The sequence below is a fragment of the Strongylocentrotus purpuratus genome, unplaced genomic scaffold (genome assembly GCF_000002235.5).
Source record: "Strongylocentrotus purpuratus isolate Spur 01 unplaced genomic scaffold, Spur_5.0 spur5_contig_819, whole genome shotgun sequence".
Taxonomy (NCBI): domain Eukaryota; kingdom Metazoa; phylum Echinodermata; class Echinoidea; order Camarodonta; family Strongylocentrotidae; genus Strongylocentrotus; species Strongylocentrotus purpuratus.
In genome coordinates this window covers 257,677-278,369 of record NW_022145523.1, presented here as the reverse complement: position 1 = coordinate 278,369, position 20,693 = coordinate 257,677, and the positions used below count along the sequence as shown (strand labels likewise).

Genomic DNA, 20,693 nt, shown 5'->3' with positions numbered 1-20,693 from the left:
AATTAGAAGAAAAAAGAAAAAGAAGAAAAGAAGAAAAAAAAAGAAAAGAGGAAGATAAAGACGAGAGTAAAGATAATCACGAGATACAATTTTATGATCATTGGCTCATGTTTACATAGTGTAAGGCGGTTCGCGATTTTTCTTTTTTCTAATTCGCAGGATAAAAATTGGCGCAGCGCGTTTTGCTCCGCACCGGTCACCAGAAATTGCGCGGAAAGTGCGTTGACCTTCGCTTCTGGAGAGAGAGAGAGAGAGAGAGAGAGAGATAGCTAGGCTCAACTCGGGCTAATTGGCGTTGTATTCGCAGCTCAGTAAGAGATTTTAATTCTTCTGAAAGCAAGTAAAAGTGGTAAGTAAATGCACATCCAATTTTGATGACGAAGGGAGTGAGAGAAGCGTTTCATGGCTTGTAAAAAAAAATCGACGAACGTTCATGATTATGAATCTGACGAATTGAAATCGGTGAACAGTCCCATGCGTTGGGTTTTATGAGGTAGGAATTCAAGATTCAACAAACCTAATCTTCCATGCACTGCTGCATGGCATGGCCATGGATGGTCCATAGACATGGCCAGGGTAGCATTATTAGCTGGATGATGATATGAAATATGATATTGTTATCACCTAGCCTTAACTGTCACCCATACCCCTGCATGGAAAGGCAGGTAGAGTCTAGATCTAAACAAAATTAAAAAGCCTGAATTTGCTGAAAATTTGAAATGGCAAATGCATTTGTATAATTCACCTCTTCCCTCGCCCGACAAACATTGGCACACTGGCTTCACTTCGGAGTTGCACATCTTTGTTCTTATACTTAATATAACAAAAAAACGCTGACCTCTTACAAGAGCTTGTGATATTGGTTTCGGGTGAAATGCATAGACATGCGGTGTAGATCTAGATTCTAGACCCTACTCACAAAAAAAAACAATTTTTGCATTTGCCAATGTGATACTTTATAATAATTAATAGGGGTTAGTTTAGTATAGGGAGGGAACTCCCTGCGTGCGCCTTTTTACACTACCAGTAATCACTTTAATAAGTTTAATTAAGGTTTGAACACTTAAAGATTTTTAATACGGAACAAATGACATATCTCAACACACTGACGGTCCACAATGGTTACTATGCTTTTGTTTTCTTGATGGGTAAACAGACATTGTGCAGCAGACATGCAGCGAGGAGGTGGAAGTCGTGGTGGGGGTGTGTACAACCGGTTTGTACCAGCTAGCCGTGGCAGAGACAAGAAATCTCTGTACAGCAATGCTATCATGGGCTTTGATGAACAGGACTTGGAGAAGATCAAGAAGAGACATAGAACAGAACAAGAGTAAGTGTCAGCTTTTACGTAGATTTTACCCAAATGTTTTGTTTGTAAAACAGAATTATGCTCCCTGTTTTTTATTCTCAGGGGGGGGGGGGGGATGTCAATGAAAATACAAGTAGCATGAAACCAGAATCGTTCTAAAATTATGCTAGCGCTTGATAATTTGAAAAAGCTAAGCACTGCACTACTTATAGCTACTTGCGCCCTCTATATAGCAAACAATGCCTAATCGGTGACCATTGGTCCCCCATGATCCTCTTTTTCTTAAGTTAATTAAGAGCTTATTTGATGAGATAACCATCTGTCTGTGACCATACAGGGAGGTCTAATCCCTCCTGGCAAAACTAGTGCAGTGGGGCTTTAAACAATTCATGAAAGTTTCCAGCCTTATTATTTCACGAAAGTTTCTCGTTATTTTCTGTTATCTTATGGAAAATTGGGATGAATTTAAGAACTTGAACTTAAAAAAAACTTGCTGAGTACGAAATACTAACAAGATTTCATATTGCTTTAAAATGCTATATATGTGCTGGATGTGTCCCACATGAGATAACAAATTATTTGAAGGATGCTCGGAATACAAATGCATGATTTTGGCATATTTTCATCTTACTCACTTTAAAGAATAGAACCCCTTCAAGTTAGTATGTTATGACTGTTTCATGAATTTCTTGTAGGTATTTTGATGCAGACAGTGATGAAGAGACGGGTGGCCCTGCTGCTCCAAAGAAAGTTGATACGTTTGGAGATAGATACAGAAACCTGTACTATGAAGATAAAGCCCCACCCAAGAAAGAGGAGAGCAGTGAAGACGATGAGGACCCTCTGGATGCCTTCATGGCGGGGATTAAGGTGAGGTTAAGTGAGAGAGACGGAGGGGTGGGGATGGGTTGGTGGAGGGGGCGAGAGATAGAAGAGGAAGGATCAGGGAAAGGGGGAAGCCGAAGAAAGAAGAGTGCAGTGATGAACAAGAGAACCTACAAGATGCCTTCATGGTAGGATAAAGGTGAGGTTGAGAGAGAGAGAGAGAGAGAGAGAGAGAAGGGGGGGGGGGGGTAAATGAAGGGGGAGAGAACGGGGAAGAGATAAAGAGAAGGAGGACAGATCAGGGAAAGGGGTAGGAGAAGAAGGAAGAGAAGAAAGCACCCAAGAAAGAGGAGAGCAAGGATTAAGGTGAGGTTGATGAAGGGAGGAGTGAGAAAGAGATAGGAAAGAGAAAGTTGACTTTTTTTTTCTCTTCATTTTATAGCAGGCAGAAATATTACTTTTCTACTCCAGTAATTGCAATGAGAGACTAGCATGGTATTCTTACTATTCTATGTGTGTAACCTCATGCATCTCTCATTTACTATGCCTAGTAATATGCCTATTTCTTAATTTCTTTAAAGAGTTTAGTGAGAGTGTGAGACCAATTGCAAATGAAATGTGTCAACTACTAATATCATGAAAGAAATGAATAATTTCATGAGGATTATTTTCTAAGGATAAACCATAAACTGCTTTTTCTTTGTATGGTAGGTTAACCGGCTTGTAACTAACCAGAAAGATCATACAGCATTAATCAACACTGCTTCCTTTATGCTGTCACTGCCAAAAATCTAGGTATTTTTCTATTATGATATATCACAACCAAGTCTTTTTTATATTTTGCCAGGTTGAATTAACCAAGGAAGAAAAAGATGCGGAGGCAAAGAAGAGCAAGAAAGCACAGAAGGCAACCAGAAACGACATTGAAGAACTAGATGAAATGGTAAGATACAATTCTAAGATTGAAAATAAACAAAGAGAGTGAGATTTAGAGAGGGAGGGAGAGCAGAAAACCGAATGCCATATATAGGGGTAGATGGATAATATGGAGAGAAGTATTAAAGAGGATTAATTTATGTTTATTTTTTATTAATTTTTTGTTTAAAATCTTAAAGGGAAATCCAACTCTAAACGAAAGCAGGAAGTTCAGAGAAGCAAACTGATAAAAGTTTCAATTAAATCTGACTAAATAAAAGAAAGTTACGAATTTTTGAAAGTAGTAATCACTATACGTATGGGCACTTCAAATAGACCGAAGCGGTAATGTCAATGTGATATATGAAATGACTAAAATTTAAATTTTCCAAAAATTCTTGGCTCAGGAGGGTCTATTCTTTATAGAGGACATATAATAATATGCTATCTATAATATATTTTGAGTAGTGCCCCAAGGGAGAAGGAACGTATGAGAAAAAGAGAAATTAGTGATATTTTTGTACACGGCAAGTGGGAGAGTTATCCACATCCTACGTCACAATCCACTAACCAAACTACCAATTTGAGATTTGCATAGACTTAGTGATCTCATATATCAAACACTCCTAGCTTCCTTACTATTTGACCGATTCATTTCAAACTTTTGCCATTCTGTTTCTGTTATTTTTCTGCTTTCATACAAATCTACTTATAACAACGGTTAGAATGCCCTTTAACTATAAATAATGTCCTTTTTCTTTATTTACTGAGTGTAATCCGTGTACATATCTAACCATTTTTACCACATTTTTCTTCTTCTCAGGAAGCATATATGAAATACATGGAGGACAACCCTGAGGCAGGTCTGAACACTCTCCCTATCAATGATGAAGATGAACCTATCGACTATGACGCTGACGGCAATCCCATAGTTCCAGAGAGGTCAAAGATCATCGACCCACTGCCTCCAGTAGACCACTCTATGGTACTCATACCATTTCTTCATACTACAAATAATGATATGTCAATAACTCTATCTAAAAGGATGGTTATTTTTCTTCTCCATTATAAATTTTTTCTCAGATTTCCCTCGTCAATTTCCTTTGGTGATATTGACTCTTCTATAATTTTGTACTGAAAATTTCCTTTTAAGTACCTTATGGTAAGATGAAAAGGGTCAGATAAGTAAAAAAAAGGGAAAAAGGACAGATTTGTTTTGATAATTTCTCTTTCATGTCGCCGTTCTCCGATATTAGTGTACAAGTTCCAGGCCCTTGTAGACAGCTGCAGGATTGGTCCAATCAGTGTAAAATATGCTGTACTGTTTGCAAGAGATCTTTTAGGATTTGTGTTGTATAAGTGCGATATTCTCACAGTGATTACAAAGTATCATATTGTTTTTTTTTACCAGGGCTAAATGGAGGTAAATGAATACTTTTCTGTTTTTCATACTTGCAGGTTGACTATGAGCCATTCAACAAGAATTTCTACAATGAGCATGAGTCCATCCAAACACTCAACTACTCGGTTGTGTTGGATCTACGCCAGAAACTCAATATCAAGGTAAGTTGAGCACCAGGGCAGCGTCTCACAAAACCATCATAAGTACAAGTTCACCGACATTCCATTGAAATGCATGTAATAAATTTAACACGCATTTCAATAGGATGTCGTTGAACTCGTACTTATGACGGTATCATGAGACGCTGCCCTGGACAAAGATAAACAAAGGTTTGCAACTACAGAGTGCAACTTGGTTATGTACAGTTAACAAATGAATTATTCTGTGTAAATTTTGTGTGTTTTTTGTAGAAAGAAATGAATTATTTTCCCCTAATCCTAACCCTAATGCCATCCCAAATCCCACCCCACCCTCAACACCCATTGCCCTTTACCCATCATCCATTAACAAACACTTATTATTCAATACCTATTACCCAATGTCCATTGCCCAATACCTAATACAAAATACACAATACCCATTATGCAATACCAATTACCAATTACCCAATACACAATATTCATTACTCATACCTATACCTATTATGGTATATGTATACCCAAACCACTTGCATTATAGGTATTCAACAGTTAAGCCTACTTTTGAAATTGTTTTGATCTTTTGCCACCCCCTTTTCTTCCCAGGTGTCCGGAGCTGATCCTCCTAAGCCAGTAACAAGTTTTGCTCACTTTGGATTTGATGAGCAGCTAATGCACTGCATCAGGAAATCAGATTTCTCTAGCCCTACCCCAATCCAGGCACAGGTAAGGATCGTGGTAGAGACCAAGAAAATTCTCGCCATCGCCAATATGCCTAAAATGCCCAATGTAGCCTCTTGGCTGTAATTTTGAGGCATTTCCAGTGTACAGCGGCCCGTGTGCATGCATTATGCATTAAGCGCAATGTACGTATGTGTCTGAAAGCCATTTCTAGGTTCGTAAATTTTTTTCATGGCAGCAACCTTAAAACGAGAAAGATACTCCAAATCAAATCAACGACCAGACAGGAAGTGACTTGGACACCAAATTATCAAATAGTGCATTTGAAATGGGGCCTGAATTTAACTTACAGGTATTTTTAAGTTATTGGCGATAGCGAGAATTGATAGAGGTTGTTGTTATGTTGTTAGTGATTATGGTATTGTGATGATGATGGGGTTGTTGGTGTGGTAGTGATATAGATATGCTTTTGATTGTGGACTACGGTAGTGATCATTTGTGGTAGTTGTGTTTATGTTAGTACCGTATTTGCCGGCGTATAGGCCGCAGTATTTTTGGAAGAGAAAATATCAAAAAGTCGGGGTGCGGCCTATGCGCCGAAAGAGTAAAAAAAGTTTTTTTTTTTTTTTTTTTTTTTTTTAGTTTCGATTTATGGCGCTATGCCTGGCAATGTCTCCCAGCTCAGTAATCAGTGTGTTGACTCACCACTCGGAAACTACAACAACACTAAAATTTGACTGTCATCTTGGTTTGAAAGTAATCTTTCTAATAGATCTCAATATGTAGTTTATAATAATAGTTCCTCAAATTTTTTTCTATAACAAATGGTGTACCACAAGGTACACCACTGGTACCATAGGTACTTTATTGTTTTTAATTCACATTAATGATCTTACACATTCTTCTAAAAACGACATTGTTACTATTATTTGTGACAAGTTTACAAGCACAAATCAGCGTCTTCAACTGAACCTCGATGTTAAATGAAGGTCCTTCCACGCGTGGGTTTTCGGCAGCAAAACAACAACAACAAAACAAAAAAAAGGATTTTTTTTTTTTTTTTTTTTTTTTTTTTTTTAAATGTCAAAATCGGGGGTGCGGCCTATGCGGGGGTGCGGCCTTTACGCCGGCAAATACGGTAGTTGTGGTAATAGTGTTATTGTGGTAGGTATCATAATAGTAGTGATGTTGGGGTAGTAGAGGTTGTAATGGCGTTAACGATAGCGATAGTGATAGTGATAATGTATTTGTAAAATGATATAGAATTTAGATCGGAAAAGAATGGATCAAAATATTGGGTTAAAGTGTGAATTCAAAAATTATTGTATATCATATAATCATTTGTAAATGAGATTTTACTCTTGTAATTGTAAATTTGATATTCAAGGAGAATCAATGATTATTAATGCTAAAATGTTTGACATTGATGATTGCGACTGCTTCTGACTCCTGCATTCATACATGTGTATCATATTTTCTTTTAATCAGGGTGTTCCCATTGCCATGTGTGGCCGTGATGTGATCGGTATTGCTAAGACAGGCAGTGGGAAGACGGCTGCTTTCGTGTGGCCTATGCTGGTACACATCATGGACCAGGTGAGGAAAATAACATTCATCCAAGTACTATAAAAACAAGTAGATTTGTGTTAGTGTAAAGCCTATCTGCACTAGTTTGGCCAGTAGGGATTAGACCTCCTTGCGTGTTCACTGACAGGTGGTTATCTTGTCAAATCAGCTCTCAATTAACATCAGAAAAAAGGGACCATGGGGATCAAAGGGTACCCGTTTAGGCATTGTTTGCTATATAGAGGGCCCAAGTAGCTACAAGTAGTGCAGTCCTGCTTTAAGAGTTTAATGCTGTTATGGGCTATCCATGCTTAGATCAACTTTAGCAATGATTTTGATCATTATCAAAGGAAATATGCAATCTGTACAAGTTCCTGTCTACCTGCCATTTACATTGAAAATAGTGCTGCAATACTTTCTCTGCTACCTATGCAGAAGTGGTTGCATTGAAATAAAAAAAATGAAAAGAGGAAAAAACAGTTCTATGCTTTTTTTTGGATAATTATTGATGGCTGTTTTCATGGCAAGAGACTACTATGAATATACAAAATTAATTGTTGTGAATCATTTTGCGGCAGTGACCAATCTTTAAAAATTGGTGAGTTTCAATGTTAGTGTAAAACTCTCTCTTTATTGCATTAATTGAAGTAAGAAATTATCACTATTTTTGGCTTGTCTTCTTTTTCATTCAGAGAGCAATCAAAAAAGGGGATGGACCTATAGGACTTATCTGTGCCCCTACCAGAGAACTTGCACAACAGGTAATCAGAAATTCTGTATCATTCTGCATCAAATTAATCCTCAATATCATCATGATATATTGTCATCATATTAGTCTTCTATCACAATCTCTATCAGTCTTTGTGGGCTACCTACTCCACGATTGTTGCAGTAAACTTTTAAATTTTCAATTCTTAAATTTCTGTTTTACCCAAAACAAACAGTTTTCAATATCTTTTAATGTGCTATCAATTTCTTTTATTGATATTGAGTTTTCAATATTATCAGTGTGCTTTAATGCCATGTACTTTATACTCTGTACATTGAACAACTTCTGCTCTTAGCTGCCTGTTTGATGATTTTTTAAATCTCAATAAATCAAACAAATACAACATCACCATCATGATAATCATGAATAACAACATTGCTATCATAACTGCTATCATTATGTTTATCAATCAATACCTTTGTAATCATCACAATAACCAACATCTTTATGTATACTATGATCAATTTGTTTTCCATTTTCATCAAACTGATCGATATCTTCATCATAAAAGTTTAATCTTCACATCAGCATCATTGACATCATCTTCAACATGATGATGATGATGATCATCATTATCATAAACACCCATCAAAATCATTATCCATTTCTTTTTTTATTTTTTTGTCATTTGCAGAGATAATATAGTGATCATCACCATAATAGTCTTTTTTATCTTAATTATTCAATGTCATTGTCATCATCCTATTTCCTAATCATTATTGACATCGTCATTTCAACACATCATCATCATCATCATCATCGTCATCATCATCGTCATCATCATCATCATCATCAGCATCATTATTTTCCTAATCATTATTTTAAGTTCATGTGTAAATTAAGGAGTTTACTGACCACCCCTTGTGTATCTATTTACACGCCAAGTTTAATAATATACCATCAAGCCTTGTACCTTGATAACAAAAAGAAAAATTGATACCCTTCTCAGATTTATATGGAGGTGAAGAAGTTTGGGAAGGCGTACAACATCCACGTTGTGTGTGCGTATGGAGGCGGTAACATGCATGAACAACAGAGGGCATGTGAGGAGGGGCCAGAGGTCATCGTCGCTACACCTGTAAGTTCAATTTAATTCTATTCAATTTATTTAATCCACAATTCAATAAAAATGACAAACTCATACAAAACAACCTGTTTGATAGCCATGTAGTATAGGTAGTGAAAGAAATTCAACAACAATAAAAAGTATAGTACAAAATTACAACAGATAGAAAAACAAGAAACATATGAAAATTTGGAGGTACATACAAAGGCAAAAGGCCTATCAAAGGCTTATCTCCAGAAATATATGATATATGATGATATACTTAAGAGAATTGCAGATAGTTTAGACACACACACATACAACTACACAAACACAAAAATTAATGTAAATAGATCTGTATGACATCAGGGCATATCTGACATTTGTGTTTGAATTATGTTTTCCTTTTTAGTGATACTGTGAAATTGCCAATAAAGATAAAAATGATGTACATAATTTACCTGAAATATAGTATAGATGATAGCCAGTTCAAGTGCTATATGCCTATTTTTCCCCGCTAATAAAAATATAAAAATCTCCATACAGTGCTGCACAAAAAAGGATTATATGGGAACTATAATGCATTATCTATCTCATATGTATAGCTAGAAAGAAAAAGATTGTTTTCAGTTTGATCTGATTGTGATGTGATGTTTGAATGTTGTTCTCTATTTGTAGGGTCGTTTGATTGACCTGGTAAAGAAGAAAGCAACCAACCTGCGCAGAGTATCCTATCTCATATTCGACGAGGCTGATAGGATGTTTGACATGGGCTTTGGTAAGTTGTCATTGTGTTTATGTAGAGGTGTTGTGGTTTAGGGGATACATGTAAGTCAACTGACTGCAGATCACAAGGTACGGGTATCAAATCCCAGCCCGGACTAACCCCCTTTGGCATGACGTTAATCTACATTTGATACTCTTCATCCAGGTGTTAGGTGTTTGTGTTTCTTAATGAATGTTTTCATGTTTTTATTTTTTTTCCATAAAAAAATTAATCATGAAACTTGTGCATTGCATTTGCCTTGGATCTTCCAATTATCACTTTCAAGAAAAAATTGTCATTTAATATATCACTTAATTATCGTGCTGCCTGATATGCTTTTGATTTATGGTATGGCTATAATTGAATTTGTTATGCTGTTCAGAAAAGAATACATTCTAGTATTGATTTATTCAAACGCTACTTGGTTTGCTCTCTTAGATATGGATTGGTTTGTTGCTTCTCTTTGTAGCTGTACTTTTTAAAAGAAATTAAGAATTTTTTCTTTCTACATAGCCCTGGAAATTTCATATCTTATAATTTATGTCATATTTCCCTTTAGTAAGATATGTATGATTTGTGCAATATCCTTGTTTTTTTCCTCTTCTTTTTAGAGCCTCAAGTGCGGTCAATAGCTGATCATGTGAGACCAGACAGACAGAGTAAGTGTACCAAAAAGAAATTACTCAAAATCACACAAATTAGTTTAGATCATTTTGCATATCGTTATTCTTATCCAAACAAGAAGATTGATTTTATAATCAAATCGTACCAGCAGTCTGAGGAATAGACATTGGTCAATATGTGACTATCATATATAATGGTCACTTAACCTAATACTGGACGCCTCTTCATACCGGACACCCCGTAAATGGCTGTATATCTTCAGAAGTAAAGTGTTATGCATCGCAAGGTCAACGTATTTTGACCAGTAGACAAACGTGCCGTTACCCAGCGCAACAAGCGTACAGCAATGTGCATTTCCAATTCACAGACACGTTAACAATTTAAATGGTTCCATTGTTTTGACGATCCTCGCTAAATGCAGATTCACCGCTTCAGGACATTTCATTTAGAAGCTTTTTTGTAGTACAAAGAAATACTGTTAAGTGTCCGGTAAAAGGTTAATGCATCATACTAATTGCATATAAGAAGCTTTATCAGTGATCTCAACTTCCTCTATTCAGCATTATACAGTTACAACTAAAGTATTCATACCTATTGTAAATTTGATGTTTTTCTTGTTTTTCATAACTCAAAAATGACAGGTGGACTGGTTGAATTAGGGCCTTATTTCATCTCAAGAAACATAAATCAGAACAAATGAATTTTCCCGTACTTAAAAAATAACAAAACTTAGTAAGGGTATGAATAATTTACTTGTTAACTGTATGTCTAGGTAGAATGTTGAGTACTGTGATAAGGTACTATGAAGAAAAGGATTAATCTTTTGCTTGGATTTTTTGCCTAATTTTGTTTGCATTTCTCTCATTGTTTCAGCTCTGCTGTTCAGTGCTACCTTTAGGAAGAAGGTAGAACGCCTTGCTAGAGACATCCTGACAGACCCTATCAGAGTTATACAGGGAGACATTGGAGAGGTAAGCTTCTCGTACTACACCTTTCCTGAAATTCATTACCACAGGCTCCCAGTTAAAAAAATGGATTGAATACAAAATCCTAACGCTTGTCTTTAAGGCACTCCACAATACTGCACCTGAGTACCTGAATGATCTCCTCACCTCTCATTACTCACTCCGTTCTTCTGCCTCTACCATCCTAGAAGTCCCCAGAACCCAAACCACCTATTATGGGGATTGTGCATTTGTGCATGTTGCACCAGTCCTCTGGAACAAGCTGCCAAGTGCTATTCGAAACATTCCATGCCTAGAAACCTTTCAGAAACATGTTAAAAAGGTTTTATTTACTCAAAGTTACTACTGTTAGTTTGTTGTTAAATTCTCTGGAGAGAGATTTGTGTATTTTGTTTTGTATTGCGCCTTGAGTAAGTTATTCAATAAATGCGCTTCATAATCAGTATTATCATTATCATAGAAAGTTTGAGGTTTCACCCACATAAAACAAACAGTTTACCTTTTTTTGAACGTCGAGCCTTGTTCTTTTTCTCTGCCTTCATAACCTAGCTCATTAGTCCTTTTCAGGACTATAGTCATGAAAGAATACCTCTCTCTCTTAATTTCTCTACCCCCCTCCCAACAATATCAAGTAGTCCTCCAAAGGACAAAACCAAAATAATACTTCTCTCGCACTCTCTTTTCTTTTCACCTCATTCAAACTCAACAGTCCTTTTCAGGACTATCCACATGGTAAAATAGCAAATTTATATGAATGTTGTTGTCAAGTTCTGCCTCAAAATTTCCCTGGAATCTGTCCATACTGGCATAAAGTATGAGAAACAAACATCTCACAATATTTTTTCTTTGCATATTTTGTTTATATACAGACATTCTAGCTAAGGTAGACAACTATTGTGAAGATGTATTCTTGATTTCATGTATTTTAAGGACGTCATTGATTTCTTTTATGTCCGTTTATGTCAACAGGCCAACCAAGATGTAACTCAAGTTGTAGAAATCTTCAGCGATCAAACCAGGAAGTTTCCCTGGCTCCTTTCTCGGCTTGTTCGCTTCACCACAGAGGGCAGTGTTCTTATCTTTGTCACAAAGAAAATCAATGCGGAAGAGCTAGCTACAAGCCTTAAAAGAAAAGATTTTGATGGTAAGGAGAGACAGAGATTTAATAACAGCGATAGAATATTGAAAAATAAAGAAGTAACAAACAGAAAGAAAGAAGGATATGATGATGATGATGACGATGATGATGATGATGATGATGATGAGGATGACGATGATGATGATGACGACAACGACGATGATGATGATGATGATGACGATGATGATGATGATGATGATGATGATGTGGGTGATGATGATGATGATGATGATGACGACGATGATGATGATGATGATGTGAATGATGATGATGATGATGATGATGTGGATGATGATGATGATGATGACGATGATGATAAAACGATGATGATGATGATGATGACGATGATGATGATGATGATGATGATGATGTGGATGATGATGATGATGATGATGATGGTGATGATGATGATGATGATGATGATGATGTGGATGATGATGATGATGATGGTGATGGTGGTGATGATGGTGGTGGTGATGGTGATGGGTGGTGATGATGATGATGATGATGATGATGATGGTGGTGGCGATGACAGTTAACAGAGTGAAAGACGGAGGTGGGAGAAAGAAAGAAGGAGAGGGAAAGAGATACTGAAATTTGAAAATCGTTAAGAGGAAGAAAAAAGGATGAAATGTATACAATAGTTATTGATTTGTTTTGTAACACAGAGGAAGATTGAGTAGCCTGTGGAGGGATAAATATCATTTTATTTTGAAAAAATGTTCAAATAATCCGTGCAATAATCTCTATATTTTAGTTCAATGTCATAATTTCTTGCTTTTGAATTTCAGTTGGTTTGCTTCACGGAGACATGAATCAGCTGGAAAGAAATTCAGTCATCACTGCTTTTAAGAGGAGAGCCATCCCAATCCTAGTAGCAACAGATGTAGCAGGTAAGCTTTGCATGTTACAGACCTGCCATTCAGTACGATTTAGTCATATTTAGTACGATTTTTAGAAGCAAATACGACAGTACGATTTTCCTCAATAAAATATGATTTTCAACAACAATTTTTTATTATTATTATTTTTTTAATTTAAATTTTAAATTGTGTGTGCTATGCAAAATGCCCATTCTGTCCTGTAAAGTATCCTACAAGCATCTCACTTCGGCAATGTGGGGATTTTCATTGGTTCATCGAACACGCTAGTCATGACGAAATCATGCATATTCAACCAATGATCCATACAAAATTTCTCCCTGTACGTAAGAACTGTAAGAAGCATTGATCCGTGTAACATTTTATATATTTTTTGAAGAATACAACTTTTGTCAGTAAAATACAACATTTGGGATTAAAGAATACAGTTTTTGAAGTCCAGAGGTTGGCAGGTCTGATGTTAGTGATATAGTTTAAGCTTCTACCAACCTTAAAATTTAGTAGGCAAGCTTAATCTTTTTTATCCAGATTGATTCTTTCACCTTTCTTGACCAGAAATATGTTTCAAAGTCAATAATATGGGCATCATCCCATCATATGTTGTGTCCAGTATTAAAGATGTGTTTTGCTACTGCTGAATGAGGTGGATTACTCAATCTGAGGGCTCTTTTGCGTTCTTTCTTTCAGTGTTCTCCCTGTTTCTCCAACATAGGAATTGTCACAATCAATGCATCTTGTAGACAATGCCTGTTCTTTCTTCTGCAGGTGATTTATCTTTTGGATATTACGTTAATGTGCATAATGTTGTAGATCATGATTTTCTCTCAATATGGTGATCAGCGCTTTTCAAATTGTGGACCATAGGCCACCTCTGGCTTGCAAATAAAATGTAGTATTTGTAAGCGAGTATGTATAAATCATCTTCGTGTTTCCTTTTTGCATGACAGCGAGAGGTCTAGATATCCCGTCAATCAAGAATGTAATCAACCATGATGTCGTTTGTAACTTTATGTAATCAACTTCATGTTTCTGTTTTTCATGACAGCGAGAGGTCTAGATATCCCTTCAATCAAGAATGTGGTCAACTATGATGTCATTTGGAACTATATGTAATCATCTTCATGTTTCTTTCTTTCATGACAGCGAGAGGTCTAGATATCCCTTCAATCAAGAATGTGGTCAACTATGATGTCATTTGGAACTATATGTAATCATCTTCATGTTTCTTTCTTTCATGACAGCGAGAGGTCTAGATATCCCTTCAATCAAGAATGTGGTCAACTATGATGTCATTTGGAACTATATGTAATCATCTTCATGTTTCTTTCTTTCATGACAGCGAGAGGTCTAGATATCCCTTCAATCAAGAATGTGGTCAACTACGATGTGGCCAGAGACATCGATACCCATACCCATAGGATAGGAAGAACAGGACGTGCAGGTAAATACATACCTAGTCATTCTCACTGTTTATGTGTTTCTCATCTCATTTCGTAAGAATCTGAAAATGCGTTAAATCAACATTGATATTTGTTGAGAGATAAAGATGGTAGTTTGTAAATTTTGTTCCTGTATTGAGATTGTACTGATTATATATTGTAAATTTATTGTTAATTAAAACAATTATAGATCAATAGGAAAAAGAGGGGTAGTAGTTTCGGGCCACAAGGCTGTAAATGTTATAAACATTTCCTTGCTTTTTTTAAATTTTTTTACTGTAACTCTACAAGCTTTGACTAACTAATGGAAAAAGTTATGGACTGCCACATAGGATTGGCACATTTTGACTGTTGTCTCTTCAACAGTGCATATGGAACACATACCGGTACTGCAAAGCATGTCAATCCTAGTCGATAGACTTAACTAATAATCACTGCTCAGTATTTTGTTATTGAATTTTAACCACAATTATTTCAATTCATGCTTCCTTCTTATCTGCATTCACAGGCTTGAATGAAACAAAAGCCCAAATGTAGATTGTTCATGTTGGAAAGTCTAAGGAAGGCTTTCTATATCTATCTGTAGGCTGGCTACACATTTAGAATTAGTAGCCAGGTGTTGTAGGCACTTTGTAAAGAGTCTATCGCAATTTGGGCTCGAGTTAACAAGAGGAGTTATTTTTTTTCTGTTTCAGGCGAGAAGGGAACAGCATACACACTCATCCTCAAGAAAGACAATCAGTTTGCTGGTGACCTTGTGCGGAACTTAGAGGGCGCTGATCAAGCAGTACCCAAATCATTGTTAGACCTTGCAATGCAGGTATGAATGATATGTTTATATGTACATTTACCGGTATATATTATATACCGGTATATTATTATAGGTAGTTTCCTCTATAGGCTTTACATTCTAGTACAAGAAGCAAACATTATTTATTTTAGTTGGGGCACAACTCAAAATTATTATGAGTCCTCTATGAAGAATAGACCCTCTTGAGTCATAAAAATTGAAAATGTAGCCATTTTGTGTGTTGACAAATGGGAAAGTTGTCCCCCACTACATTACGGAGACATTTCTGATTCAACCAATTTGAAGAGCCCATACCTATAGTGATTAGCAATTTTTGAAATTCATAACATTCTAATATTTCTGCTTTCATCTAGAGTAGTTTGCTATCAAGGTTTGATTTCACTGTCACTACCTGTAGTCACAATGCATTCCACATAGCTGTTTACTTCATATTTTGTATGCATAATTATTTCCTTGTACAGAAACATTTAGAAAACCTCTAAGATTGTCAAGAACAAATTCTGCTAGGAAAGCATTGATGATTATTTTCAGATTATATGATGAAAATGCAACGTAAAAGAATGAAACAGAAATTTAACTTTAGAATTTAGAGTGGGAGACACTGACGGTTCTGTATCGGTTTCCTCTTCAGAATCAATACTTCAAGAAGTCTCGTTACCGGGCTGGCAAGGGAAAGCGCCTTAACATTGGAGGTGGTGGACTCGGTTACCGTGAGCGACCATCATTCAGATCAGGAGGGGGAGCAGGAGGAGGAGGAGGAGCGGGAGGAGGCGGTGCTGGTGGGTCATCCATGGAATTTCTTGGTTCTGGAGATGGAGATGAAGAGAATAGAGGTGTAGGAAGCCTCTATACCAACAGACTAAATGCTATGAAGAGTGCTTTCTCTGTAAGTCTACATTCACATCTGGGGGGTGTTTCACAAAGATCCTAAGTCAAACTTAACTCTTAGTTGGACTTTAAGATTATGGAGAGCCATTTGTAGCCATCAAATAAAATATATTCAAAAGCGAAAATTCAAGTATTTTTAGACTTTTTATAAATTCCACATCAAGAACATGAAATCTCCTTGATAATAGAAAATATGAATGATTCGAATCAACCTTTTATGCCTTTCATGATAACTTTTACAAATTATTCTCATAGATGATAACAGCTTTTCATAGTTGTTAAGTCTGACTTAGGATCTTTGTGAAACACCCCCCTGTATACATTTGATTAGTTACCATTACAGTATTTAAGATGGTTGAAATTGGAAGCGAAATTGAGATGGTTGTGATTGTTGATAATTCTGTCGCTTGGCAAGATAAACGGAAAGCAGTTTTCTATTTAGCAAGACATGATTATTAATCATTATGCTTTTGATTCCACGCTTTTAGCCAACTGAAAAAGAGTGAAATCAAGCCATAATCAACTAAATACAGGGAAGACAGTTTTCAGGTTTTTGCCCAATTTTAGGCCATTTTACTTGTACGCCAACCTATTCAGGCTTTATATTGTACAGGAGTATAGAGTTCCAGTGACTTTGTATTAAACAAGAGTTGTACAGTGAAACCTCATTATAAAGAGCTCTGATATACCGAGGTATCTGTTATAACAAGGTGATTTTGCTTGTCTCGGCTCTTAATATTATTCTTTTTTTTTTACCCTGATATAACAAGGTAACTTCCTTGGTCAATATGACCTTGTTAAAATAATTTTCCACTGTACACGGATTTGCTGTAACATGAAACTTTCTTAACCTATTAACACAATTTTCTACTTTATTTCCAGAATCAGTTCAAGTCTCATTTTGTGGCTTCCACTTCCTCGCCGTCCACGTCCAACATGTCCTTCCGAACCCCGACCCAGTTTGAATCTGGTAACAACAAAGCAGTAGGGGGGAGACCCTCCTCCCAGCATCAGCCTCCCCCTCCCCAGCAGGTCAGACACCAGCCCCTCCCCGCCCCTGCATCCCACCTGGGTGGGGGAGGATACATCAGTAGCAGTCAAGTCAGCAGTAGCACAGGTGGACTGTACTCTGCCATGGCTCCTATGGTTAGGTAGGTGGATGGTGGAGATGACAGTCAGATGATGATGTAATTGAAGTGTACCAAACACCTAAACAAATAAGTTGTTTACATGTATAGCTAGAATAAAGAAAATCATCCTTAAAAAACTCTTCCCTGCATGCTTCATGATGAAAATTAAGTATTGAATAAAAAGCCCTCTCAAGGAACCCTGCCCCCCCCCCCCCACTCAGTGTTATTTAGGGTACGCATATGCACGTTTTCTCCCTTTGAAAGCATCCCCTATCTCCGGTGTGTATCAGTCAATACGTGCCAGACTTTGTTGTGGGAAAAGTACCCCTTTAACTAGAGATTTTGGGAACACAAATGGAACGGCACCCAAGTTGGCCATGTAATTCATCTATTCAATTTTTCATTTCCGATAGGGTCTTTAAAGAAAACATCACTAGATGCAATGAATATAATCAATAAATATGAGTTTGCCTAAAAGTAGTCCCAGCAAGACATGTTTAAATTGATGCCGATGTCATTTTATGTGATGACACATAAATATATTGATTAGAATAAATATGATTGATGAAGAAATAAGAAATGAAGGTAATTTGGGTTTTGATGAGCAATAATGAGTTGATTAATGAGTTAATAAGTCAACACTCAAAATGCATTATCTTTTTAATTAAATGTGTCTTGATCACACAAGAATTAATTTTACCAGTTATTTTTGTATTGAAACCCTGACAGATCCTACATACCATCGCAACAAGCCGCCTCAACCTCCTCCTCATCATCAGCTATGCCGCCATCATCAGCAATGTCGCCATCATCATCACAGGGCGGTGAGGGGTCAGGTCACGATAGAGGTCACGAGAGAGGGGCGAGTGTCAGCTTCGGCCACGTCCGTAGATCCAACGTGGGCCGTGATCGCAGCTCGGGAGGGAGTCACGGCGAACGTGATCGCAGCTCCGGAGGGAGTCATGGGGAACGACGGCGCAGCAGCAGCGGTGGACGGGATCATCACGACAATGATAGAAGGGATAGAGGTCGTGAGGAAGACGGGTCGGAGGTCAGAGGTGAAGAGGATGGGGATGTCCCAGACCCGGATGAGAGCACGCCGGAGGAAGAGAACCATGGCTGGACTTTGAGAGGGGTCAATTTTGGAGTCGGGAGTGGTACTAGTGGGTTACATGGTAGTGCGGTCAGCAGTAGCAGTATTAGCAGTAGCTCTGCTGGTGGAAACTCAGCTGAACAGGCAAAGCCGAAACGTAAGAGTCGTTGGGATACGTAAGGATAAGATGTAGTGTGGACTTAGTTCACTCTCTATCTGTTATATGTACATGTATTCTTTCTTATTGTACAATGCTGAGTTAAATTATGGCACTGGTTTATTAAAATGGGTTGCATGTAGGATTGATTGAAACTCTGGCCAGAAGTTGCTTGCTAAAAAGAATCCATGATTTATTTTTAGTCCTAGTAGCTTTGTTGAACTCAATTGGCCTAGATCTCCTTCATGCCTCTGAGTCGAGTACAGATAGTTATAAAATGCATTTTTTTTAAAGATAAAATAACCTCTGCATAAGTCAAATCTGTTGGAACCGCAAAAATAGTATGACTTGTGCAAAATTTGACATTGGAAATGTAAATAATACATTTCGCATAGTTTGGTAAAAAAAAAATGATCCGACTTAGGGATAATTTGATTTATGCAGAGTTCACTGTAGTTGGTTGATGATTTACTGATGTCTTTCAACTTCTTTGACAATCATTAAAATTTCATCCCTGACTTGACCTGGAATTGGGCCAAGTCCTTATGTCTAGAAGCCCAAGTCCAACTCCTAAAGAATTGGACTCAAGTCCAAGTATTACAGCACTGGTTAATTTTGGTAAATGTTACACAGCCATCCCAATGCATTTATAAGACTATTTTGTCAGACAATTCTGCCTGATAATGGTGTCAGGTTTGTCATTATTGTACTTTTATAATTTATGGGTTTTAACAAAAAGTTTCCCATACCTTTTACTGTAAAACCCACATGAAACACAATCACAGAGACTTTCATCAGATCAACTCAAGACAGTTTCAATGGCCTTGTGTATCTCTTGCCTTGGAGTTAATAGTCAAACCTGCTTTAGTGACCACTGATCTACAAAAAACACATTTTATGTTTCCCTTGAAAATGGTTTCTCATTGAAACATGTAAAAAGGAACCTGTCTATAAAGACCACTTTTTGTGTTTTCCTATAGACGGGTTTGACTGAAAAATGAAAGTCTCTGTTATTGCGTCACTGTGTTAAGAAAGGACAGTGGGGCAGGATCTTCACAATAAATGAGAAGTACCAAGTAGAACCATTCTTCACTATAATTATGACCCCATGGCTTATACTACATGGACAATGCTGAAGGTGGGTGTTCGGGATGTTTAGATACAAGATTAAAATCAAAGAAACAAACATATGTTGGGCTTCTTAAAACTTTTCTTAATAAAAAGTCGTTTTATTTTTTTGGTCATGCATAGATATTTTTCTGCAATATCTAATGTTGATGAGGGGATAAGTAACATTCTGTCAAATGTATATATAAATAGTAAACAATAGCTCAATGTAACTTAAGTACATATACCTGTATTATGTATATGTATACAAGGAAAGATACTATGTATTTTTCATGCAGGTATGTTCAATAAACTACAATTTAATCAGCATCAATCAAGTACATGTAGCCTCTTTTATTTTGTTCTTCAGAATCAATTTATTTGTGGCATAAAATATAAAGAATAAATATGTATTTTTCCACTAAACTTCTTTAAGCTTCCACATAAGGGTAGGATAATTATACATTGTATACGATTACAAGTATCAACACACATTTTACAAAATAAAAAATAAAAGTAAGAAAATGCTCCCCCTATGAAGTCATTACAATGTCTCATCTTTTCTACATACTGCCGAATAGGTCATGACCATCAGAAAACTGGATTTGATTTCTCTTATCCGATGTACCCGTCTACACATGTGAGACAACGATGGCCACTTTGCATTCACTTTGTACATGCCAAAGTTGATTCTCCTACAAAAGATATCAGTATTCTTTCATTTAGGACTATCTATTGTTGGAGTTCTATTTTTTAAAGTCCTTTTTGCTTTAAAAATAGTGAATTTTTCTAAGTGTTTTCTCCTCATGTGTCTACTGAAATTGTGGTATTTGATAGGCTGAGAGCGAATTTGTCATAGATATTTAGTATTTGTTATTGATAACAGGTTTGATCAGACGGGGCCCTGATTTCAAAGAAAGCTGTGATGGCACAGACACACACAAGTGCACATTTGTGGAACAATGAGCAGAAATAAAACCTTTGTATAAGTAATATTGGTATTTGCTTTTATTCAAAAGATATAGTTATGGGGAGGGCTCTCTGA

The 20,693-nt window shown here is 36.7% G+C and overlaps 1 protein-coding gene across 1 annotated transcript; it reads left to right on the top strand.

Moving 5' to 3' along the window:
* The first annotated feature begins 250 nt into the window (after nucleotides 1-250).
* LOC587625 (ATP-dependent RNA helicase DDX42) lies at nucleotides 251-19,986 on the top strand. Its single transcript, XM_030980419.1, has 20 exons — nucleotides 251-349; nucleotides 1,157-1,330; nucleotides 2,005-2,179; nucleotides 2,982-3,077; nucleotides 3,873-4,034; nucleotides 4,508-4,612; nucleotides 5,195-5,314; nucleotides 6,758-6,865; nucleotides 7,528-7,596; nucleotides 8,554-8,682; nucleotides 9,328-9,427; nucleotides 10,027-10,074; nucleotides 10,913-11,010; nucleotides 11,974-12,148; nucleotides 12,934-13,035; nucleotides 14,363-14,464; nucleotides 15,158-15,282; nucleotides 15,905-16,159; nucleotides 17,044-17,312; nucleotides 18,021-19,986. Exons 2-20 carry the CDS (start codon nucleotides 1,173-1,175, stop codon nucleotides 18,562-18,564), a joined length of 2,940 nt encoding a protein of 979 aa, XP_030836279.1. The 5' UTR covers nucleotides 251-349; nucleotides 1,157-1,172; the 3' UTR covers nucleotides 18,565-19,986.
* The last annotated feature ends 707 nt before the right edge of the window (nucleotides 19,987-20,693 follow it).